The sequence below is a fragment of the Oenanthe melanoleuca genome, chromosome 4A, assembly GCF_029582105.1.
Source record: "Oenanthe melanoleuca isolate GR-GAL-2019-014 chromosome 4A, OMel1.0, whole genome shotgun sequence".
Lineage (NCBI taxonomy): Eukaryota > Metazoa > Chordata > Aves > Passeriformes > Muscicapidae > Oenanthe > Oenanthe melanoleuca.
In genome coordinates, this window is record NC_079338.1 from 3,747,361 (window position 1) to 3,765,974 (window position 18,614).

The following is an 18,614-nucleotide window of genomic DNA, read 5'->3' on the forward strand; positions in this document are numbered from 1 at the left end:
AGCTGGTGCAACTCAACACAGATCCATTAGAAATTAGTGGAGCTGTGGCTGCTTGCCCCAGACAGGGTTCTGGCCCAGTACTTTGAAATCCTATTTAATACCCACTCAGAGATTTTTCCAAAGGGAGAGGCCTCCATTTTGGAAATCAGCTAAAAAGCTACTAACAATGCTACAGGATGTAGTTAAACTGAAATGGTGAAGCCATGGCCTGTTTATGGTATTACAAAACCCCAAAATCAAAAGACTGTAGACAAATAATACCTCAGCACATTTGTTTCTGGCTACAATTTCATAGTGTGCACCTAGCTCACAATGGGCAGAAACAGGCATGAGAGGTAAATCACTCATTTGGCACTTACCAGGAAATGGATGGGTCATGACTATGTCCATTTTAGTCCTCAGAGCAGCTGTGGTCAGCCAAGTCTTTTAGCACATGCTTTTAACAGAAAATGGTCTGCAAAATTTACTGAGATGATTCAAATGCAAAGAGCAAGCAGGGGAAAAAAGATAAGAAAATAGAAAAGGTACAGTAGCACATTCCTCCCTAAAAGGGCCATTCTTCCACTCAAGTATAATGCTACTCAGATACTCAGAGAGAAAAGAAGAAAAATGTCCAAATGTCAAAAAAGACAAAAGTTACCACAGCATGAAGAGGCTAAAAGTAGTCTCTAGTGCCCAATAATACCAGGCACATTTTTGCTGCGTGGGATGGATTATAAACAGGCATCTTGTCCAACAACAACAACAACAAAAAAAAAAACCAACAACCACCTAACATTAAGATCAAGTTATCAGTCCCGTTGCTGTAGTTCTGCATCTCCAAGTGCCCAGCCTGTGTACTTGAATATCAAAACTGTGCAGAATCTGCTTAAATACTTTCACAACACAGGGTATAATAAAGACCTGTGATGCTGCAAGTCTTTGATAAAATTATTCTGTTTCCTCAACCAAACACCAACCCCAAGGGAAAACTAATCTCAGGGACCAGTAAATGTAAAACATTCAGTATGTCTTAAAGGATTCTGCTATAAGCTCCTTTAAATACATTTACACATCACACACACTCTTAAGAACCCAGGCATCTTTCACAAGTGAAATGAAGCCTCTGGCAGCACCTCCAGTCTGACAGAAATGCACCTTCCATAAACTCCAAACAACACCCAGCCAACATGAAGTCTTGTCTCCCTGGCTATTGCTTCTTTGAGATGTTCTTCACAAGCTCCTTTCCCCACTGAATGAGGCTGCCATGCACAAATCTGTCAGAGGGAATCACTCCAGCCTTGTTCCTGAACAGAATCCCAGTGTGGAAGTCTGGTCAGCATCTGAAAACACCTGCATGGTGTAAGGACAAAAGCTAAGGGTTAAGGTGTCCTTAGGGACTGCAGTACACAGCCTTTGCAGCACTAGCTGAAATAACATTTCCAACATATTTTTGAAGGTAGCTTCACAGAAAAATTATAGAACTCATTATAAGTTAGGGCCACATCTTGAAACATATCCACTTGAGAGGAATTTTTAATATGTGGAGTTTCTCCTGTTGAAAAAATATAATCAGGGTTTTGAAGATCTGTTTCTCTTGACAAAACTTAGCAAGCAGCACTTATACTACTTGGGATAACACAGATGAATGAGAAGGGCAATACTTTAGACATATTAACCAGATGTACTTGAGCTGAGGACTGTGGTACTCAACCAGCCTGATTTTGAGGGGATGAAGAAAGCAAACATCTTGAGTGGCTCCAGAGTGACTCTCAGGACTGATTCCTTTACTGAATCAAAGTACAGATTCACAATGCAAAATTCAGTATAATCTAACCCAACTCTCAAGTGGTTAAAACCTTGTTTTACAGCAGAAAAATAAAGTTCATTCGAATTTTGGAAACTTCAGTTCGGCTTCTCTCAGCTTCTACTCAGACTTAAAATGAAATGACAGAAGATAAATTTTGTAAATGAGTTTTTTTAAAAAGACACAGAAATATTTTACAGAATATAAATTATACATATGTACGCAAATAATATACAACACCTACAGAGCTAAAAACTCAAAAAGGAAAGCTAGATCTGCACTTATCAATACAGAAAATGCTGAGCTGCTGGCAACATTGTATAAGTGCTCAAATCAATAAATCATCAACTGAACACCAAGCTTTCCAGCTGCACGAAAACATCATTATAACCAAAGTTATAAATTGTTCTGTAAAACTCAAAATGAAATTTCAGGAAGGTCAGCTTAGGTCAGTCTGTTAAAATTCATACAGGATACAACAGGGGATTGGGAAATCCTTGCTCCAATCCAAGATGCACACAGCACCTCTGAAAAGTTGATTAAGTTGTTTCTTGTTACCTGCTGCTGAGGAAGGCAAAGCAGGTCAAGGGTCAACATCACTTATAAATGAAACACCACTGCTCACTGCAGTTTTGAGATGGAAAATGTTTGTGTCTCAATCAAAACACATACTCCAACAGAGAAACACGAGGGTGAAAAAGGTGGATGTTACACAGCAGAGATCACCAGCTTCAGACCAGAGAAGCTTAGCAGGGCCAACAGGGGGTTCAGTGTTAAGGAATCAAGCCAGCCTCAACATCTGTGTCTTCACCTTCCTAAGACAGATGTCAGTACAAAAGTGCAGGTAAGAGTAATTGCTCTGTTTCTCTCCTCTGAGGAAGGAAGAATTATTGACACAGTGTTTTAGAGTCTGCTAGTCTGCTCCAGATGACAGAAGAATTCCAATGAGTCCCAGGGTCATGCTTCCATATTCTCTGCTTTGCTGTAAGTGGCCTGGGAAACACGACTGATGCTGCTCTCAATAAAGACCTTCAGCCCGTTCAAACCTTGCGTGTAGAGATATTCCAGATACCAGTCCCACTTCCTCCCCTGGAAACCAGAAAGAAGAGTCAGATGTGCAGAACAAAGCTTTACCTTTCTTAAGCCAATTTGAAAAAGTCTGCAAACTCTGCCTTCTTGTAGGATAACATCCATCTGTAGTGTGACATCTGTAAATACCCACAGGTGACCAGGGTCACCTGCTGTTCCCAAATGCCCACAATTACATTCTCAGACTGAATCATGATCTTTCTTTAATACTGAAGGTTTTTATAAATCCCAGTTACAGAGAGAGAAAAGTCTGTTGGATCAACAGGGAATATAAACAGGGAACTAAATGAACATGGCTATGAAAGCCTTTCTTCCCCCACTACTGGTGATTCCTCCAGATCAGGTTTGATGCACACTGTGACACAGGAAAGGAAACCAACTGCCACTGTATTTGTTCAGTGGAGGGTTCCTGTTCAAAGCTGTAACAAAGCTACACATCTGTCTCAGAAATACAATATGAAACAGAATTTGTATTATCAATGCACTTGAAGTGCATCAAGAATGTAACTTTTTCTGGAGCCTGCAGAGAACAATAAAAGCCCTGTCCTGACACTGAACTGACTCATGGAGGAAATACATAAAATCTCAAATCACTAGCCACAGATACGTAACTTCTCAGGTGTTGATGTCCTCTTGTTTGGCTTGTTAAGAAAGTGAATCAAAGCCTACAGCTGGAATTTTTCCCCTTCCAAAATTTTTCTAGAGCATTTGTGAGTTTGGTGAATATTACAACCTTATCCTCTTCAACACTGCTGCTGAAAATCACCTGCCTTATTTATTAAAACAAGAATTCTTACCTTAATTAATTTGAAGTTGAAGGTGGTATCACCAGGACAAATCTTAAGGAAAGGGAACAAAACAATATCAAGTCAGATAAAAAGTATGTCCAGGGCTGCTGGTTCTCTGCTAAGTCCTCTCCAAATCAGGAATTGCAGGCATGCAAAGAAATTCAGAGATTTGTAATCCTGCTTCAGAGGGGGCTTCCAGCATCATACCCTGTGCATAAGTGGCAAGGTAACATCTGGACCCTCTTGCCCTGTGCTGCAGCATTACAGAACAGGAACAGGGAATATTCACAGGTATCTTTAGCATTGTCTCTATACAGTGTAAAAGTTCACCTTTCTAAACATTAGAAATTCACAACAATGAGAAAGAGCAAGAGGAGAACTGACACTGAGATCAGTGTTTGTGTTCCCCCAGTGCTGCAGAGCAGTGCCCTCTGGCGCTCAGCACTGCTCAGGAAAACATGTCCCTGCAGCTCAACATTATTTCCTCCTGCCTTAAAACACATTTGTCATAGCTGCTAAGCAAAATTTCTCCTCGTTCTACAATAGGAAGAGAATGCAAAAATTCCATGATTCTAGGAAGCCTCAGAACAAAAATCATGTGGACAAAAGATATGAGATATATACAACTTCTTTCCTTGGTCTAACAAAACCAAAATAGCTTCCCAGAGCAAAGACAAAGTCTGAGTTTAATCAGCAGTAAGACACAAACTAGCTTGGTTCAGGACACTGAGCACATAACAAAGGCAAATCTGTCAAGTGTTCCTAACCAGAATTCTTTGCTTCAACTTCCCAGGTGCCCCTTGCTGCATTCCAGGAGTCACACCTACGCTTGCCTCGAGCCTGCCAGCTTTTCTCACAACAAACTGGCATCTTTGTGCAGCCCTTGGACAGCCTAGAAAATCTGGTTTCTTGGAGCAGCACACACATCTTGGGACAGTAACAGCTCTAGCAAACTGCTCCCTCCACTCTCCAGCAGCTGCACTGAGCACATGATGGCACCCACACTTCAAGAGAACTCCTGGCAGAACTCACACCAGACAAGACAGGGCCATGTTATCTTCCCTCTGTACTTGAAGCAGTTACTTGTATTTCTATTTTAATAGCCAAAAAAGCTATCACAAGAGCCAGAAAGCACTGCTAACAAATTCTAGCATAAACACCCTATATAATTTAACACAGTATTTCTTGACTTTTCTAGAGTTTAAATATTTAGATCACACTGCCTATTTTGTGGAGCAGAATGCACCTTTGGCAAGCTTTTACTGAAGTGTCATTTATTTCATTAACAAGCTATTTTAGTTTTATCTCAAAATTCATAAGTACAAATTCACATTCAAAACTGCTACATTCATAAATTCAACTGCTTTCATATCACACAAAGACTCTTCAAATTGTGCCATTAGTCTGACAAACACAGAATACCACAGCAGCTTTTGAAAGCTCAGTTGCTTCTGCCAGTCAGCCAGGACACAGAGACACCTCTCTAGAGAAACAATCAAGACAGAACATCTGGTGCCATGAAAGAGTCAAATCTTGGCCCACACCATTACCTGCTGCAGGAATTCAATAGAGTAGCCCATCAAGGCTGGATGATAGACAATGTTAAAGCTGTTTTTTAATTCCTTCACTGTAGTTTTACTCAGCAGTTTATCATCCAAACAAAGACCTTGAGGATGAATATCCTTTTGGAATGCACTGGATGTCCACAGACAGCCCACCATAGATATTATGTACTGGTTGTACTCTTTGTACGTCCGGTTACTGAACTTGAATTGCAGGATTTTCTGAGGGGGAAAAAGAAAAATCAATAAATAACATCCTCAAAGCAGCTGTGTGCTCCCTCCAGTCCTTAAAAGATGGCCACCCCTTCCACTCAACCCAATTCCTTGCTGAAGTCTGTTCTAGTACATAACAGATGTGTCCACAATACCTTTTTACTCAGCTCATTTTCTTTTGCAGCTATCAAGTTGGCTCGATACCTGAAAATAAAAAATAAAAAAAAAAGAAAGTTAGAGTCCTATAAATTTTTACTACATGCCTGTGCTGAAAAAAGCTGAAGGAATGTATCAAGAAAACTTATTTCCACCATGAGAAAGATCATCAAACTTTATTGGTGGAAGAGAGAGACATGAAAAAGAATTCAAAGGGACTTTATCACTTGGCAGAGTAGGGACATATCTAACAATATTAGTCTCTTAAATGATTCACACATGACCAGTTTGCCTGGGACAGTCACCTTCATAAATGCAACACACAAGAATGGACATCCAGCCTTAAAATCAGCAGAGAAATGTAGTGTGTTTTTAAGAAGGGAGACTTTCATTCACTAAGCAAAAAAACAGAAGCCACTGGAAGTAATGCAATTTGACAGTTGCTCTATATAATAAGCACGAGCTCCTCTTATTTCCTAGAGACCTTCCTGTCATGTTAATTACCCTGCAGATTCCTTAGAGAAAAAGCCACATGGAGAGCCCTGCACCAGCTGTCAGCTATTGGCCACTCTTCTCCTCAGATGCAGCCACTGGAACTAACAAGACCAAGAAGTGCAGCCTTGGTGGTGAATCCTGCAGAGCAATAAACAGTGCTGTCTTTGGCCTTGCCAGCAGCACAAGGCAGTCCCAAATTCCTGGAGTCTGGAGGTAGAAGAAGTGCTTCCTACTCAGCATATGACAGAATTTGTAAGGAAAAGCTCAAGTGTAGTAGCCAAAGTACAGGAGTGAAAAGTTGTATAGTTACTACTGTTAATTCCAACTGGTTGACTTTAGTTCTTCTCAAAACAGGGAAATAATACCAGGAAAGAGGTCAGAATCCTGTTATTTTGGATAACAGACTGGAAAAAAAAAAAAAAAAAAAAAAAAAAAAAAGAGCAGGAACTAGAGTTATAAAATCCTTTATCATGAAAGCTGGGCACAAATTGAATTTTTACCACAGCAAGAAGCAGATCCCAGGTATTTACAACAATGTAATTTCATTTCCAAAAGACTGAAAGAGAAGAAAAGAAGTCACTGCAGCCTACACCTGTTGTAGTACCTGTACATAATGTAGCAGAGCTGGTTCAAGTTGACAGAATCCATGCTGAGCAGTGCTGGGTAGAAAACCCCAGCAGGAGGCATTATCAGCAAAGGCAGGTTGTACTTCAGGTACATGTCACACACCTGCAGGAATGAAGCACATCCAGGCTCATTATTACTGCCAAAATAATGATTGTTACAAACTACCAAGGAGGTAAAAGCAACAGAGAGCACGACACTGAATTCCAGCCAGATCCATCAACTTCACCCAGAAAGGAAGGCCAGGTATCTTATGCAAGTGTTGTCACCCATTAGTTTTGTGCCTTTTTAATGTACAACTCAGTTACAAATAGATCCCAGAAGTATCATTGTTTTTTCAACTATTCCCAACCTAAACTTAGGAGCTGTTGCTGTTATTACAGCATGGCTGGAATTCACAGTAAGCTCAGCTACATGAGGAAGCTGGAGAATACTTAAGGCTATTTGATGCTGTTCAGTTTGCCTACAGCACAAACTAGGAAAAACACCTTTTTAAGGAAACATTTAAAGGAAAAAAAAAAAAAAAACAACCAACCAAGATCTGTTGTTTGAAATTGAACTGATAATTGTTCTTTTCTTTAAGTCAGCATTAAAAAGATCATTTTATGGCCTACTGTTACTTCTCCTTTCTCAGTTCACCTTTGAATTAAGAGCAAGCACTATCTAGCAGAGTATTTAGTTCTGCCTATAGACTCAACAACAGCAGCTTTCACCTGTAGATCTACCAAGTATTTGCAATATTCTGGTATTTAATCACAAAGTTCTGTAAACTAGAATGAGGAAGATTCAAACAAAATGCAAACAGCCTTATAAGAATTTCCAAAGAAAGACAAACTGACTGGGATACACACCGTCCCATAGAAATCCAGAATGAAGTACAGCAAGAAGCTGGAATTGTTTTCCAAACGCAGTGCAACAGCAGAGATCCTTCCCACAAAGTGAACCAGCTCAGCCACCGTGTTCACTTGTCCAGACAGGGTGGTGTTCCTGCAGCACAGACATGGCACAACATTACAGATACCTCTTTGCAAACAGCAACATGGAAAATGGTAAAACAAAACTGAAGTTTATGCTTTTGCCCCATCAAATACTCAACAACAGACACTTGTTCTTCAATACAGCCAGTAACACACTGTTATCAGCACTGTTACAAACACCCAGCTGTCAGTGTTACAAGGATTTTGAATTCTGGACACTTCAATTTTCAGTGTCAGCAGAACTACTTCTAAAGAAAGACAAAGAACAGGCCTGACAAGGTAGCTTACAATATAGCAGAATCATAACAGCATTATTAACCTTCTGGTTGGTCTTTATGCTGGGTGTTAGAGATAGAATATAGATCTAAATACAGTGGTGAGCAATGCACAGAACATGGCTTGCACTCTTTAAAGACAAACTTACAAAGAAGACAACTCCAAATCCATTTGAAACTCATTGCAATTTAACCAGTTCTGCAACAGCTCTTTCAGGCTCTCAATAACACTGCACTGTAACAGGCAAAAAGAAATCAGGTTGATGACAATTTATACAAGCAAATAATTCCCAACAAAGAATGCTTTGAGAACTGGCATATCCAAGGAAAGGTACCAGGAGTTTCTCAGGAGCAGTGACATGTTGCATGGCCCCTAGAACTGAACGTGTGTGTTGTATATAGCTTTTCCTGGAGAATGTGAATTTCAAGTAGTGAAAAAACTGCAATAAAACAGTTTTAACAAGTACTTGAAACAGCAATAAAACAAATGAACTGTTGTGTTGTGTGCTATCAGTTCTTTTTATCTCCAGTGCCCTAGCTTAATTCCAGTCAAAAAAAGATAGATATCTTAAAGGCACCAATTTCCCAAAGAAGTTAAACTGCAATTACATATTTCATCCTGTTTGGGCACAGACTTCTCAAAAAGATGTTTCCTATACAATCCCTCACCTAGCACAAGTACAGATAGCAGTATCAACTAGAAATAAACAGCTATCGTATTCATTTAAATTACCTTAAAGTAAATAGATGAGGTGAAAAAGAGCTGTGCCAGGGGATCATAGATATATGGCTTAATGTCTGAAAAAAAAAAAAAAAATGAGAAAGCAGTATGATATCAGTGCATAAATTCTATGGACTGAGATATCCCCACTGACCAGGCTCACCCAAAGGATCTACAGCACCTACCAGAGAAACTGCTGATGGAAATCCAACTCAGGAGACTAAGGACTTCTGAGCGGCAGCAGAGGCCATCCCAGAGAGGAAGGGTCTTATACAGGAACTCTTCACAGACAGAAAACCCCTCCTGCAAAGCAGAAGGGAAGCATTCAAAAATTCATCTGACTGCAGCTTGCCACACTCACATCACTCTGAAGAAAGCAAGAGGCTTACGCCTCCTTCCTGCCATACTTGCCAGGACATTCAAGTTATCATTCTTAGATTACTTTCCCTGCAGAAAACAAGGCCATTTCCAGAATATTGACTTGCCATAGGTATTTTCATCACTTGAGTCACTGTCTCTCAGAAATACTACAGGAAAAAGCTAAGTGCCAGAAGTTCTTTAAGAGAAGACTTTGTGAAACCCTTGGTTTCCACAAAACATGCACTTGCCTGCAAGAAACATTCTGACTTGTAGATAGTTTCCAGGAAGCTCTTGAATTCTTCTTCAGATGAGTTATCAGCCACACACCAGGTGCATTCTGAACAGGAGAGAATACTGTACTTCAATATGAGCACAGCAAGAACAAGCACAATGAGAAACCAAATTCAGTTCTCCTCCAGTAGCTGTTTTAACACTCTATGGTTATCACTGTAAATCTGAATAGCAAAGTACCATTACTGGAAAGTGAAAAGCCTCAGACATCCTTTAACTCCCTATCTCACAAGGTAACACTAAAGGTCCTACCTTCCTGGAGCATCTGGCCCATCCAATAGTAGAGCCTCAGGTAAATAGATTCATCTTTCACACAATTCATATAGTGAAGCAATAAAGGGTTTGTTAGCACTGAACCCATCTGGGAAGGAAACTGCAAGAAAAAAAAAAAGCAAGAAAGAATTATTCAGTATTTACATCAATAAACTGCCAGAGAATCTCATGTCCAATCCTTTTACCAACAAGACCATTCCCAGGACTCATTCACAATCCTCAGTTAGGACAAGATACTCTCTTAGAACTGGATAGCCCACACGCTACTTACATACAAATAGGGCATAGAGGAACATCCTTTGATCTCCTGAAACATTCACCAAGACCTTCCTGAAACTCACCTCTAGAAGATGGATATTTTGTAGGAGCTGAGGGAAGGTCTGCAGCTGCTCCAGTGGAAAAGATTCATTTGTACTGTACAAACAAACACTGTTGTTTTGTCTGTCCTCTTCTAAATTATTTGTGTTTGTACTGCTTGCAGGTATAACCAGATGGGCATTCCATTTCTGTAGAAAGGAAACACAAATGACTCAGCTTCCAAAGCAATTGGCTGCACTCATGAACAGTATTCCCACAAAGACCCAAAAATGTATCCAGGCTTTCATTATAATTGATTGTTGCATTTCTCTGTAGTTATTCCCCTCTTTCCAGTGCCAAAATAAAGCCAGACTCCCATTATTTGTCAATATTCTTAATGAAAACCACTCCTTGGCACCTTCTAGGGTGTGCCTTAGGCCCATAGCATACCCTTTTTCGTGACTGAGGTTGAGATGTGCCTAAAAACATTCTCTGGGACAGGGGAGAGGTTCCCTGGTTTCTTTGCCTTACTGCAGTGATCGCTGCTTTCCACGGGCCCTCTGGATTCTTGAAGTAAGTCTGAAAACAGAAATCAGACATCCATGCAAGAAGCCAAGCTAAGACAAAGCAACAGAAAGATCAGTTTCTATTTTATGAACGTCACCACTTGAGTTGTGGTTGAGTGAGACACTCGACCCTACTTGACAGATTTTCACAGCACAGAACTATCATCATTCCTCAGTTTCATCACTTTTGGTCTACAATTCAACAGTTCGGCTTTTATTTCCTTTGGAAACAACATCCCCCTTTTCAGAAGGGATCTCCAACACTTTTATAATCTTAACTCAAACCAATAATCAATTCATAGATTAAAACTTAAGTATGCATTAAAATTAAACATGATCAAGGTATGCTCACGGAGTTAACAGAAAAATTTCCTGAATTCAGCATCACTGGCACTCACATAACAGAACAATGCCATGAGTAACCAAATACTCAAATTAATGTAGATATTATTATAGAAAATTGGAAAAGCTAACACCTTTTCTGCACAAAATTTTTCTTTGACATTGCAATGCAAATCAGTCTTTAAATTCTAATCAAGTGCCAAAACACAAGTATTCAGATTGGCTCAAACCTAGTTAATCAAGCTTGTATTACACAGTTGAAGAAATATTTGGGATCCAGTTGCTAGTAATTTACTGCACTTCTGTGCATGCTAAAAAATGTAAATTCTCCAACAGATGACTGTGCAGCACAATGTAAACTATAAATTTAGAGAATATAAATACACAAGCAGATTGAAATAAAACAAATTTTATTTTATAGAAATTCAATTTGCCTGCATATAAATTAAATGTCTGTCCTAAAAACCAACAAAAATCTCAAACTTTTAAGTCTATCCCACTGAAATAAAATTTTGTTGCACAATTTAGGTCTCACCAGCTACTGTTTTCTCTTATGTATCTGGTTCTGCTACATGTTTCTAGTTGGTCAAAGAGCTGAGCACACACACAGCCCTCTCTAAAAGGGCAGTAATTTTTTGCTGTTCTTGCAGCTCTGACAAATCAAACATTTTTTACCTGCTTTTTTCTCTCTCCTGTGACACAGACTTAACAAAAGCAGAGCTGCTTACTGACTTCCACTGTCATTTATACTTGAGAATGGCAGCAATTAGAACAATGCCTTGACAAATTAGACAGTTTGTTTCCTGCAGAACTTAATATTGTGTGAAACAAGTCAAACCCAGCAGGAACACCAAATGAAGGATTAAAGTAATCCTCATAAAATAAAGGTAGATGCCATTCTTTACCAAATCATCTCATTATGCTGAAGAGGAAACAAAACACAAGGCAAGGAACCCTCATCTAAACCTGATTTTACTCAGTGAAAAGAGGAAATAGAATTAATCTTGATCAAGCAGTTAAATTTGCTGTAGCTTAAATAGAAAGCTCCATACAAATACTGAAGTAAATCCTGGTTTTGAATTGACTAAATCTAATTTCTTACCTTCATTTTCCCAGGAAGGGTTATGGTCACTTGTTCTGGGCAGTAAAGTTTGTAAAGTGATAGCAGAGCTTGCAGATGAGACTGCATTCCCTGTCAAATAACAGAACAAGAGGCAAAACATGTGGGGTGTGTTTTTAATATAGAAACTGAATGCTGTATTTTAGAAGCAAAAAGCCCCAGTGATCAATAAAAGCTAAATTTCTAGAGCTACATGTCACCAAGTAACCATAGATAAACAACTGAAAATGACAAAAACAACAGAAACTGGGTCAAGGAAATAACTACAGGAAGAAGATTGAATATTATTCTGTAGTCATAACTGATAAAAAGGAATTTAACAATCAAGTGACAAAAAATAGTCTTCTACTGTCTAAAAAACATGTTCTTACAGCAATGGCTTTTTCTTTAAAAATGGGAGCAAGGTCCTCTACAATCTTTCATTTTTCAGTCATTTTTGGTACCACTTGAAAAAGATGAATAGAAATTTAAGTTGCCCCTTGCTTCAGAGATTTCACCATACCTGGTCACAAAACATTGAGCTTTGCATTTATCACTGCATGTGCTCACAAAACACACATGAAAATTAGGGATGCACGTGCAAGAGAGAAACTTTGATGCTATAAAGACTAAAACCTACAATTCCAAGCCCAGCCATTCTTCTCCACTCCATAAGGACATAAGTCTTACAAAGTGCATCATTAACCATAGTTCAAAATCTTCAAGATCTGAAACAAACTCACCATTTTTGCTTGGAGGTCAAGCAGTGCCCTAATCCGAAAAACCTTGACTGGAATATAGAATTGAAGAATATAAATTATATCAAAAATGCAGGATCAGGCATTTAAGCAAAAGTTACATAAGTAACATTTTATTACAAAATCATGACAAAGCAAGCAGAATCAAGAATTCTTATTTCTAGGTTAATAGAGAGGTTTCCAATTCAGCAAGTGCTACACAAAGTTTTGCATGAAATACCACTCATTCTTCCTTGCATTAAAAGCACAATATTGGCCTAATCATTGTATCAGCTGCATTGGAAGAAAAGGCAGTATCAGCAAAAAGAATCAGAAGTAAAATGGTTTTTCAGCTCACACAGATCAGACTCACCATTTTCTTTCCTGGTCAGCAGGTAGAGCATGTGGCAGACGTAGGGGCACTGCAAAGCAAAGGCAGCCATGAGCTCTCCTGCTGTGCAGACACACAGCCAGGACACACAGAGCAGCACAAAAGAGATCATATCATATATATCAACTTCATTTAAAACCTCATCTGCACTGTGAGCAGTCCTGACAGTAAACAAGCTATTTAATTAACTGGGATCATTTATTTTGGAACACAGTCAGAAATTACAGGAGTCAGCAATGAAAGTAAAATTATACTTTTAAAAGGAAAGGCACCTTTGAACCAATACACTTTTTTAGAGCTTTTAACTGCAGTTGAGGCTGTAAAGGGTCTTGGATTAATCTCAAACCAACTCTGCAGCATTTTCCAACTGACCCATCATGTCCTAAAAAGCTATTTTAAACATTAAGAACTTAAATCCAATTTTATGGAAAGATTATAACTAAAGTTAATCTAAAACCATTAAAAATATTACAAGAAATATAACTCAGAACTTTGGAAACATGTTTTAACCATAAAATACCCTAAACTGAAAGAATATTAACAATTTCATACCTAACATGACTGCCAAGATCATCTTAGTATGCACAGAATCCAAACACTTCAAAATTCCTGGATTTTACAGTTACCATATGGCAGAAATTGCCTGAATGCTTGTTCTCATTTAAGCTATATTTCAAATTATGTAGAACAGCAATTAGTTTCTCATCTTAAATAAACACTGTTATAATTTTTTTTTTCTTTCTGTCCAAGGTATACAAGTCAGTTTCTGCCCAGAAGCAGGAGACTACATGTGCTCATGTCTGACAATCCCAGAGACCACTGTTACTCTTGGGAATTTAGACAGAATAAATGGTCACATTCTCTGTGATACAGCATAGCAATTCTTGGAAACATGTTTAAGCAGACAGACCACAGCAATCTTACAGTACTTGCCTGTTTATGGATCTAAATTACCCAGCAATCTTATAATGCAAAGAGAAAATAAAGAAGGAAATACAGCCATCAGAAAATGGTCTCTAACCAACACCTACTCCAGACCAATTCTAGCATTAATATGCATACTACTAATGAACACTTATGTTTATTTTGCCAGTTCCATATGTTCTTCAGCTCTCCTTACCATCCTGTCATCTTGCAGGAAGAAGAAGAAGAAGCCATAGAGGGCACGAAGTTGTTCCTTGTGATCAATGAAGTCAAACACTGTGATCAGCCACTTTAAAAAAATCAGCTGCAGACAGGAAAAAAACCCCACATTACATTATGTGATGGGCAAAAGCAAGGCAGAGGAATCAGAAGCCAGCTCCAAGACACAATCAGCAAGGATACACACCATTCTCAAGGATAACCAGAGAGCTACAAATACTTCAGGGGTAATTCAGATGAAGAAAGTCTGCCAAGGGATTCACCAGGTAAAGAACTGGCCCCATCACTGCTGTTGGCAATGGGGTTTTGGTTTCCATAGCCATGGAACCCCATTGTTTATCAGTAGTGATTAAGAGAGAGGGAAACCAATAAATGGGACACATGGGCTCAGCTGGAGAAAAGGAAGCTCGGGGGGACCTTCTCACTCTTTACAATTTCCTGAAAGGAGGCTGAAGTGAGGCAGGGACCGGTGTCTTCTCCCAAGTACAAAAGTGAAGATCAACAAGAAACAAGCAACAAGTTCTGCCAGGGAGGCAGAGACTGGATAATAAGAGAAATTTCACCACTGAAAGGTTTGTCAAGCACTGGAACAGACTGCCCAGGAAAGTGGCTGAATCACCATCCCTGGAGGGATTTAAAAGATGTGCAGCTGTGGCTCTTGGGGACATGGTTGGCTTGGCAGCAGTGGGTTACTGGTTGGATCTATGGTCGTAATCTTTTCCAATCTAAATTATTCTATCGCATAAACCTTTGAGCAGACCATGTGTTTTCTTAATGTTAATTAGGAAAATGTTGTCACAACCAAGGTACACATAACCTAAGGGATACCTCACTGAAATTAATGGATGCCTCACACAACAGAAGTATTTTACAGAAATGCTGGTAGAGACACCATTCTTGAGGAGTTCAAAGATACAAGACAAGCAGGAACCAAATCTCCACTGACACTTTTAATGTGTTTCTTGGCTCCCATTGCCATTCCAGCAGTGGGGCATCTCTGCCAGTCTTGATAAACGACAGTATCTTGTGTAAGACCTTGTACACTAAAACCTCAGGATTTTTGATTCCTCCAAATAACCTGTTCTTACAGTTCCTGTGCAGAAGCAGTAACTGCTGTAAACACTTACTAAGTTACCTGGATGTTGGCTGAGCATTTGCCGACACAGAGCCAAGACACAGCTTTAACCACAGAATTTTCTGGGATCACTGAGGCAGGAATCAGGCACTTCAATAAACAAGTATTCACTGTATCAGCTGAAAAAAAACCAATTCCAAATAAGATGGTGCTCATATACCAGGTTCTTCAATATTGTTTTGCAGCTTAGGTCAAAATTCTCCCTGGACAAAACTGTATAGAGCTTCCTTGCTCAAAGTAACAGTGTGTAAGAATTTTGAAAGACTCACTTATATCTCGAAATAATGACAAATAATTCATTCCAGCTTAATAAAAAAATTGGAAACTATACCAAAGCATGCCAGAAAAATTAATTTTATGCTACAGTCCCATAAACCCATTATCTCAGCAGGTTTGATTAGAGGGGAAGGTTCATAGAAGATACACCAGCAGTATAGAAATGCTGTACCAAATTTGCCACTGAGCGCCACGTTCAGCAGTATCTCAAACCCTTCAGGGGGCAGCCCTTGTGTCAGGGCAGTGCTTTCCACAGCATTCAAGTGTTTCTGCAGAACACTGTTCTTCAGTGCAACACGGCCTTGAACTAGGAAGAGCAAATAGGACAAGCACAGGATGAAACAATTTTTTAACAGAAGTTAACTTAAAGCTCCTCTGAACTGTCCCTGCACATACTCCTTTTTCTTGACATGGTAACAAAGCAGAAAATCTTTTAAGATATTAAAGAAACATTACACAGCTCAGGGGTTAAAGAGGGAAAACAGAAGAAAAATTATTCTAAAAACTATTAATATTTAGTAAAAAATATGTACAGACTTCTTACACAAGCATGTAGTGACAGGACAAGGGGAACGATTTCAAACTAAAGGAGGTTTAGATGGGATATTGGGATAAAACTGCTCACTGTGAGGGTGGTGAGGCCCTGGCACAGGTTGCCCAGAGAAGTGTGGCTGTCCTATCCCTGAAGGTGTTCAAGGCCAGGCTGCATGCAGCCCTGAGCAACTTGATCTACTGGAGGGTGCCCCTGCCCAAGCAAGGGGAGTTTGGTCCTTCCAATCCAAGCCATTCTATGTTATTCCTTTCTTTTACATAGTAGTAACACAAAACTTCCAAGGCATTAAAGAGGGAACACATATATAAATTAGACTTTTTTTTTAAATTAAGAATGTAGTTATTATCTTCTCAATCCCAGATATCCACTCTAAAAATGCACTTACCTTTCTCCAAGTAGCTCAAAGCTTGCTCTAGAGACCCTTCCTGGCTATCATATTTCTGATCATTAGCAGATTGATTCTGCAAACTTTTTTCAATTCCCCCTCCTTTTCGCCACGCAGAGAGATCAGTTTGGCTTTTACTGTGAATGTGCTGCTTCGGGGTCCTGGAACTCTGCCTTTGTGGCATCTTTTCAGACTCCCAGCTGAGACTGGAGAATTTTACTCATTTGTCATGTGAAAGCCAATCCTTCATTAGGCAAGAAAAGAGATCAGCTGAGGAATGTCAGAGAACTGGTTCCCTGCAAGGAAAAGAAACATTTATTTTCCTGGCAAGAAGATTTTAGAGGCATCCTGCATCACATAAGAGTAAATTCAGAAGAAACAGCTTAGAGCTGACTGCTCCCCAAAAGATCACACAAGATTCTCAAAGATGCACAGACAACAATGTACCAAAACTCTCATCTTACACTAAAAAAGAAAAAAATTCTCAAGTAAAAATTAGCACAAGCTCCTTTCAAGTTACACATTATCTGATACAATCTTATATAGCATTTTGATTTTAAAAAATCAACATAACCAGAAAGTTAACAAAACACAATCTTAAGTTTTCTTCTGAGTTAATTTTGTACATTTTTTCCTTACTTGTATTGCATATGCAAATACAACCAGTCAACAAGTCATTATTCTCTGCAAGGTTATGTACAGATGTTAGAGGATTATAACAACATTTTGTTTCCTATTTTAAAAAAATTAGATTCTTCTGCAGTCTTCCTACTAACCAGCTTGGATTAAGAAATTTTGGTAAACTTCCAAGTGTGGCACAAGAGCTACCAACAGTGCCAAACTGCACAGTTCCATGTGAAATACAACAACAAAAAGTGGCATTTTCTCCTCAATATGGTGGAGAGATCAATTTTTTTACTCATAAAATAGGAAATCTTGCTACAATTTCCTGGACTTGATAGAGTGTGCACCCTTGTCCCTGGATTGCTGGAACCTATCTTTCCTGACACAAGAAAACAGAATGACTTTCAATATTCCCTCTCCACTTCTCATTCCATCGCAAGGCTAGAATCACCACAATCACCACTATTCCCCTATAGGTTTGTTTGTAAATTTCCTGTGCAGTAAAGCTCGGTGACCACACTCTGGAGCACAATAAGAGCATTCTCTCAGCTCCCTCAGCACCTTCTCTACATGTGCTTTTTCTTTTATCCTGCAGGAGTTCTACCAGAAAGGTTTGGTGAAAAGAGAGCAGCTGGAAGGGCAGTTCTGGCTGACTGCGAGCCCAGCCCTGCGCACTCCCTTGGTGCCAACACTCCTCACCCTCCCCCCCATACACCCCTTTCCCCAGGAACGGGGGGCTCCCCCAGGAAAAGGGAGCTCCCCTAGGGCACCCGGAGCATCCTGAGGGGACGGAGGGGGTGAGGCCTTCGCGGCCAGGCCCGGCCCAGCACGGCGGCCCTCAGTGGGGAGGCAGGCCGGGGGAACGGGGGAGTCACTGACCCTCCCGCTGCCCTGGCCACTGACTACCCCTCTCACGGCCACTGACCGGGCCAACTGACCCTCCCTGGTCACGGCCCCCGCTGCCACGACCACTGACCCTCCCGCTGCTCTGGCCACTCAGCACCCCCCAACCACGATCCGCCCCTCTGTTCGGGACACTGACAGTTCCAGGACAATTAACACTCCTGCCTTAGGCATCGGTCACCCCTTCCCACGGACACTGAACCTCCAGGGCACCTCCCGCTGCCTCCAACCGTCCCTGCGTTCAAACCTCGCCGCCACCGCCCCGCACATGCGCACTGAGCGCAGTATCCCCGCACATGCGCACTAAACACCGCCCGCAGGAGTTCTCCCAGCCGCGCATGCGCAGCGCCGCCACTGCCCTCCGTGGCTGGAATGACGGCGGCGGTTCCGCCCTTCCTGCGCCGGAAGCCTCTGCGCATGCGCGGGCCATGGCGGGCGGGAAGCTCCCGTGAGGGGAGGGTGTGAGGGGAGGGTGTCCTCATCTCTCGGGCTGTGCACGTCAGCCTAAGAATATGTTTTAAAAACGTGAGGGGAGAAAAAAAGCACAATTAAA

The 18,614-nt window shown here is 40.4% G+C and overlaps 1 protein-coding gene across 1 annotated transcript; it reads right to left on the reverse strand.

The window, feature by feature from the left end:
* Window positions 1-1,937: 1,937 nt before the first annotated feature.
* Window positions 1,938-18,456, reverse strand: CENPI (centromere protein I). Its single transcript, XM_056491424.1, has 21 exons — window positions 18,201-18,456; window positions 16,535-16,830; window positions 15,769-15,903; window positions 15,321-15,439; window positions 14,163-14,270; window positions 13,025-13,073; window positions 12,658-12,704; window positions 11,918-12,007; window positions 10,358-10,486; window positions 9,952-10,116; window positions 9,590-9,710; window positions 9,295-9,383; window positions 8,872-8,989; window positions 8,699-8,763; window positions 8,115-8,200; window positions 7,565-7,700; window positions 6,694-6,818; window positions 5,594-5,642; window positions 5,214-5,447; window positions 3,673-3,714; window positions 1,938-2,875 (listed from the first exon to the last, which is right to left on the reverse strand). Exons 2-21 carry the CDS (start codon window positions 16,716-16,718, stop codon window positions 2,744-2,746), a joined length of 2,223 nt encoding a protein of 740 aa, XP_056347399.1. The 5' UTR covers window positions 16,719-16,830; window positions 18,201-18,456; the 3' UTR covers window positions 1,938-2,743.
* Window positions 18,457-18,614: the final 158 nt, after the last annotated feature.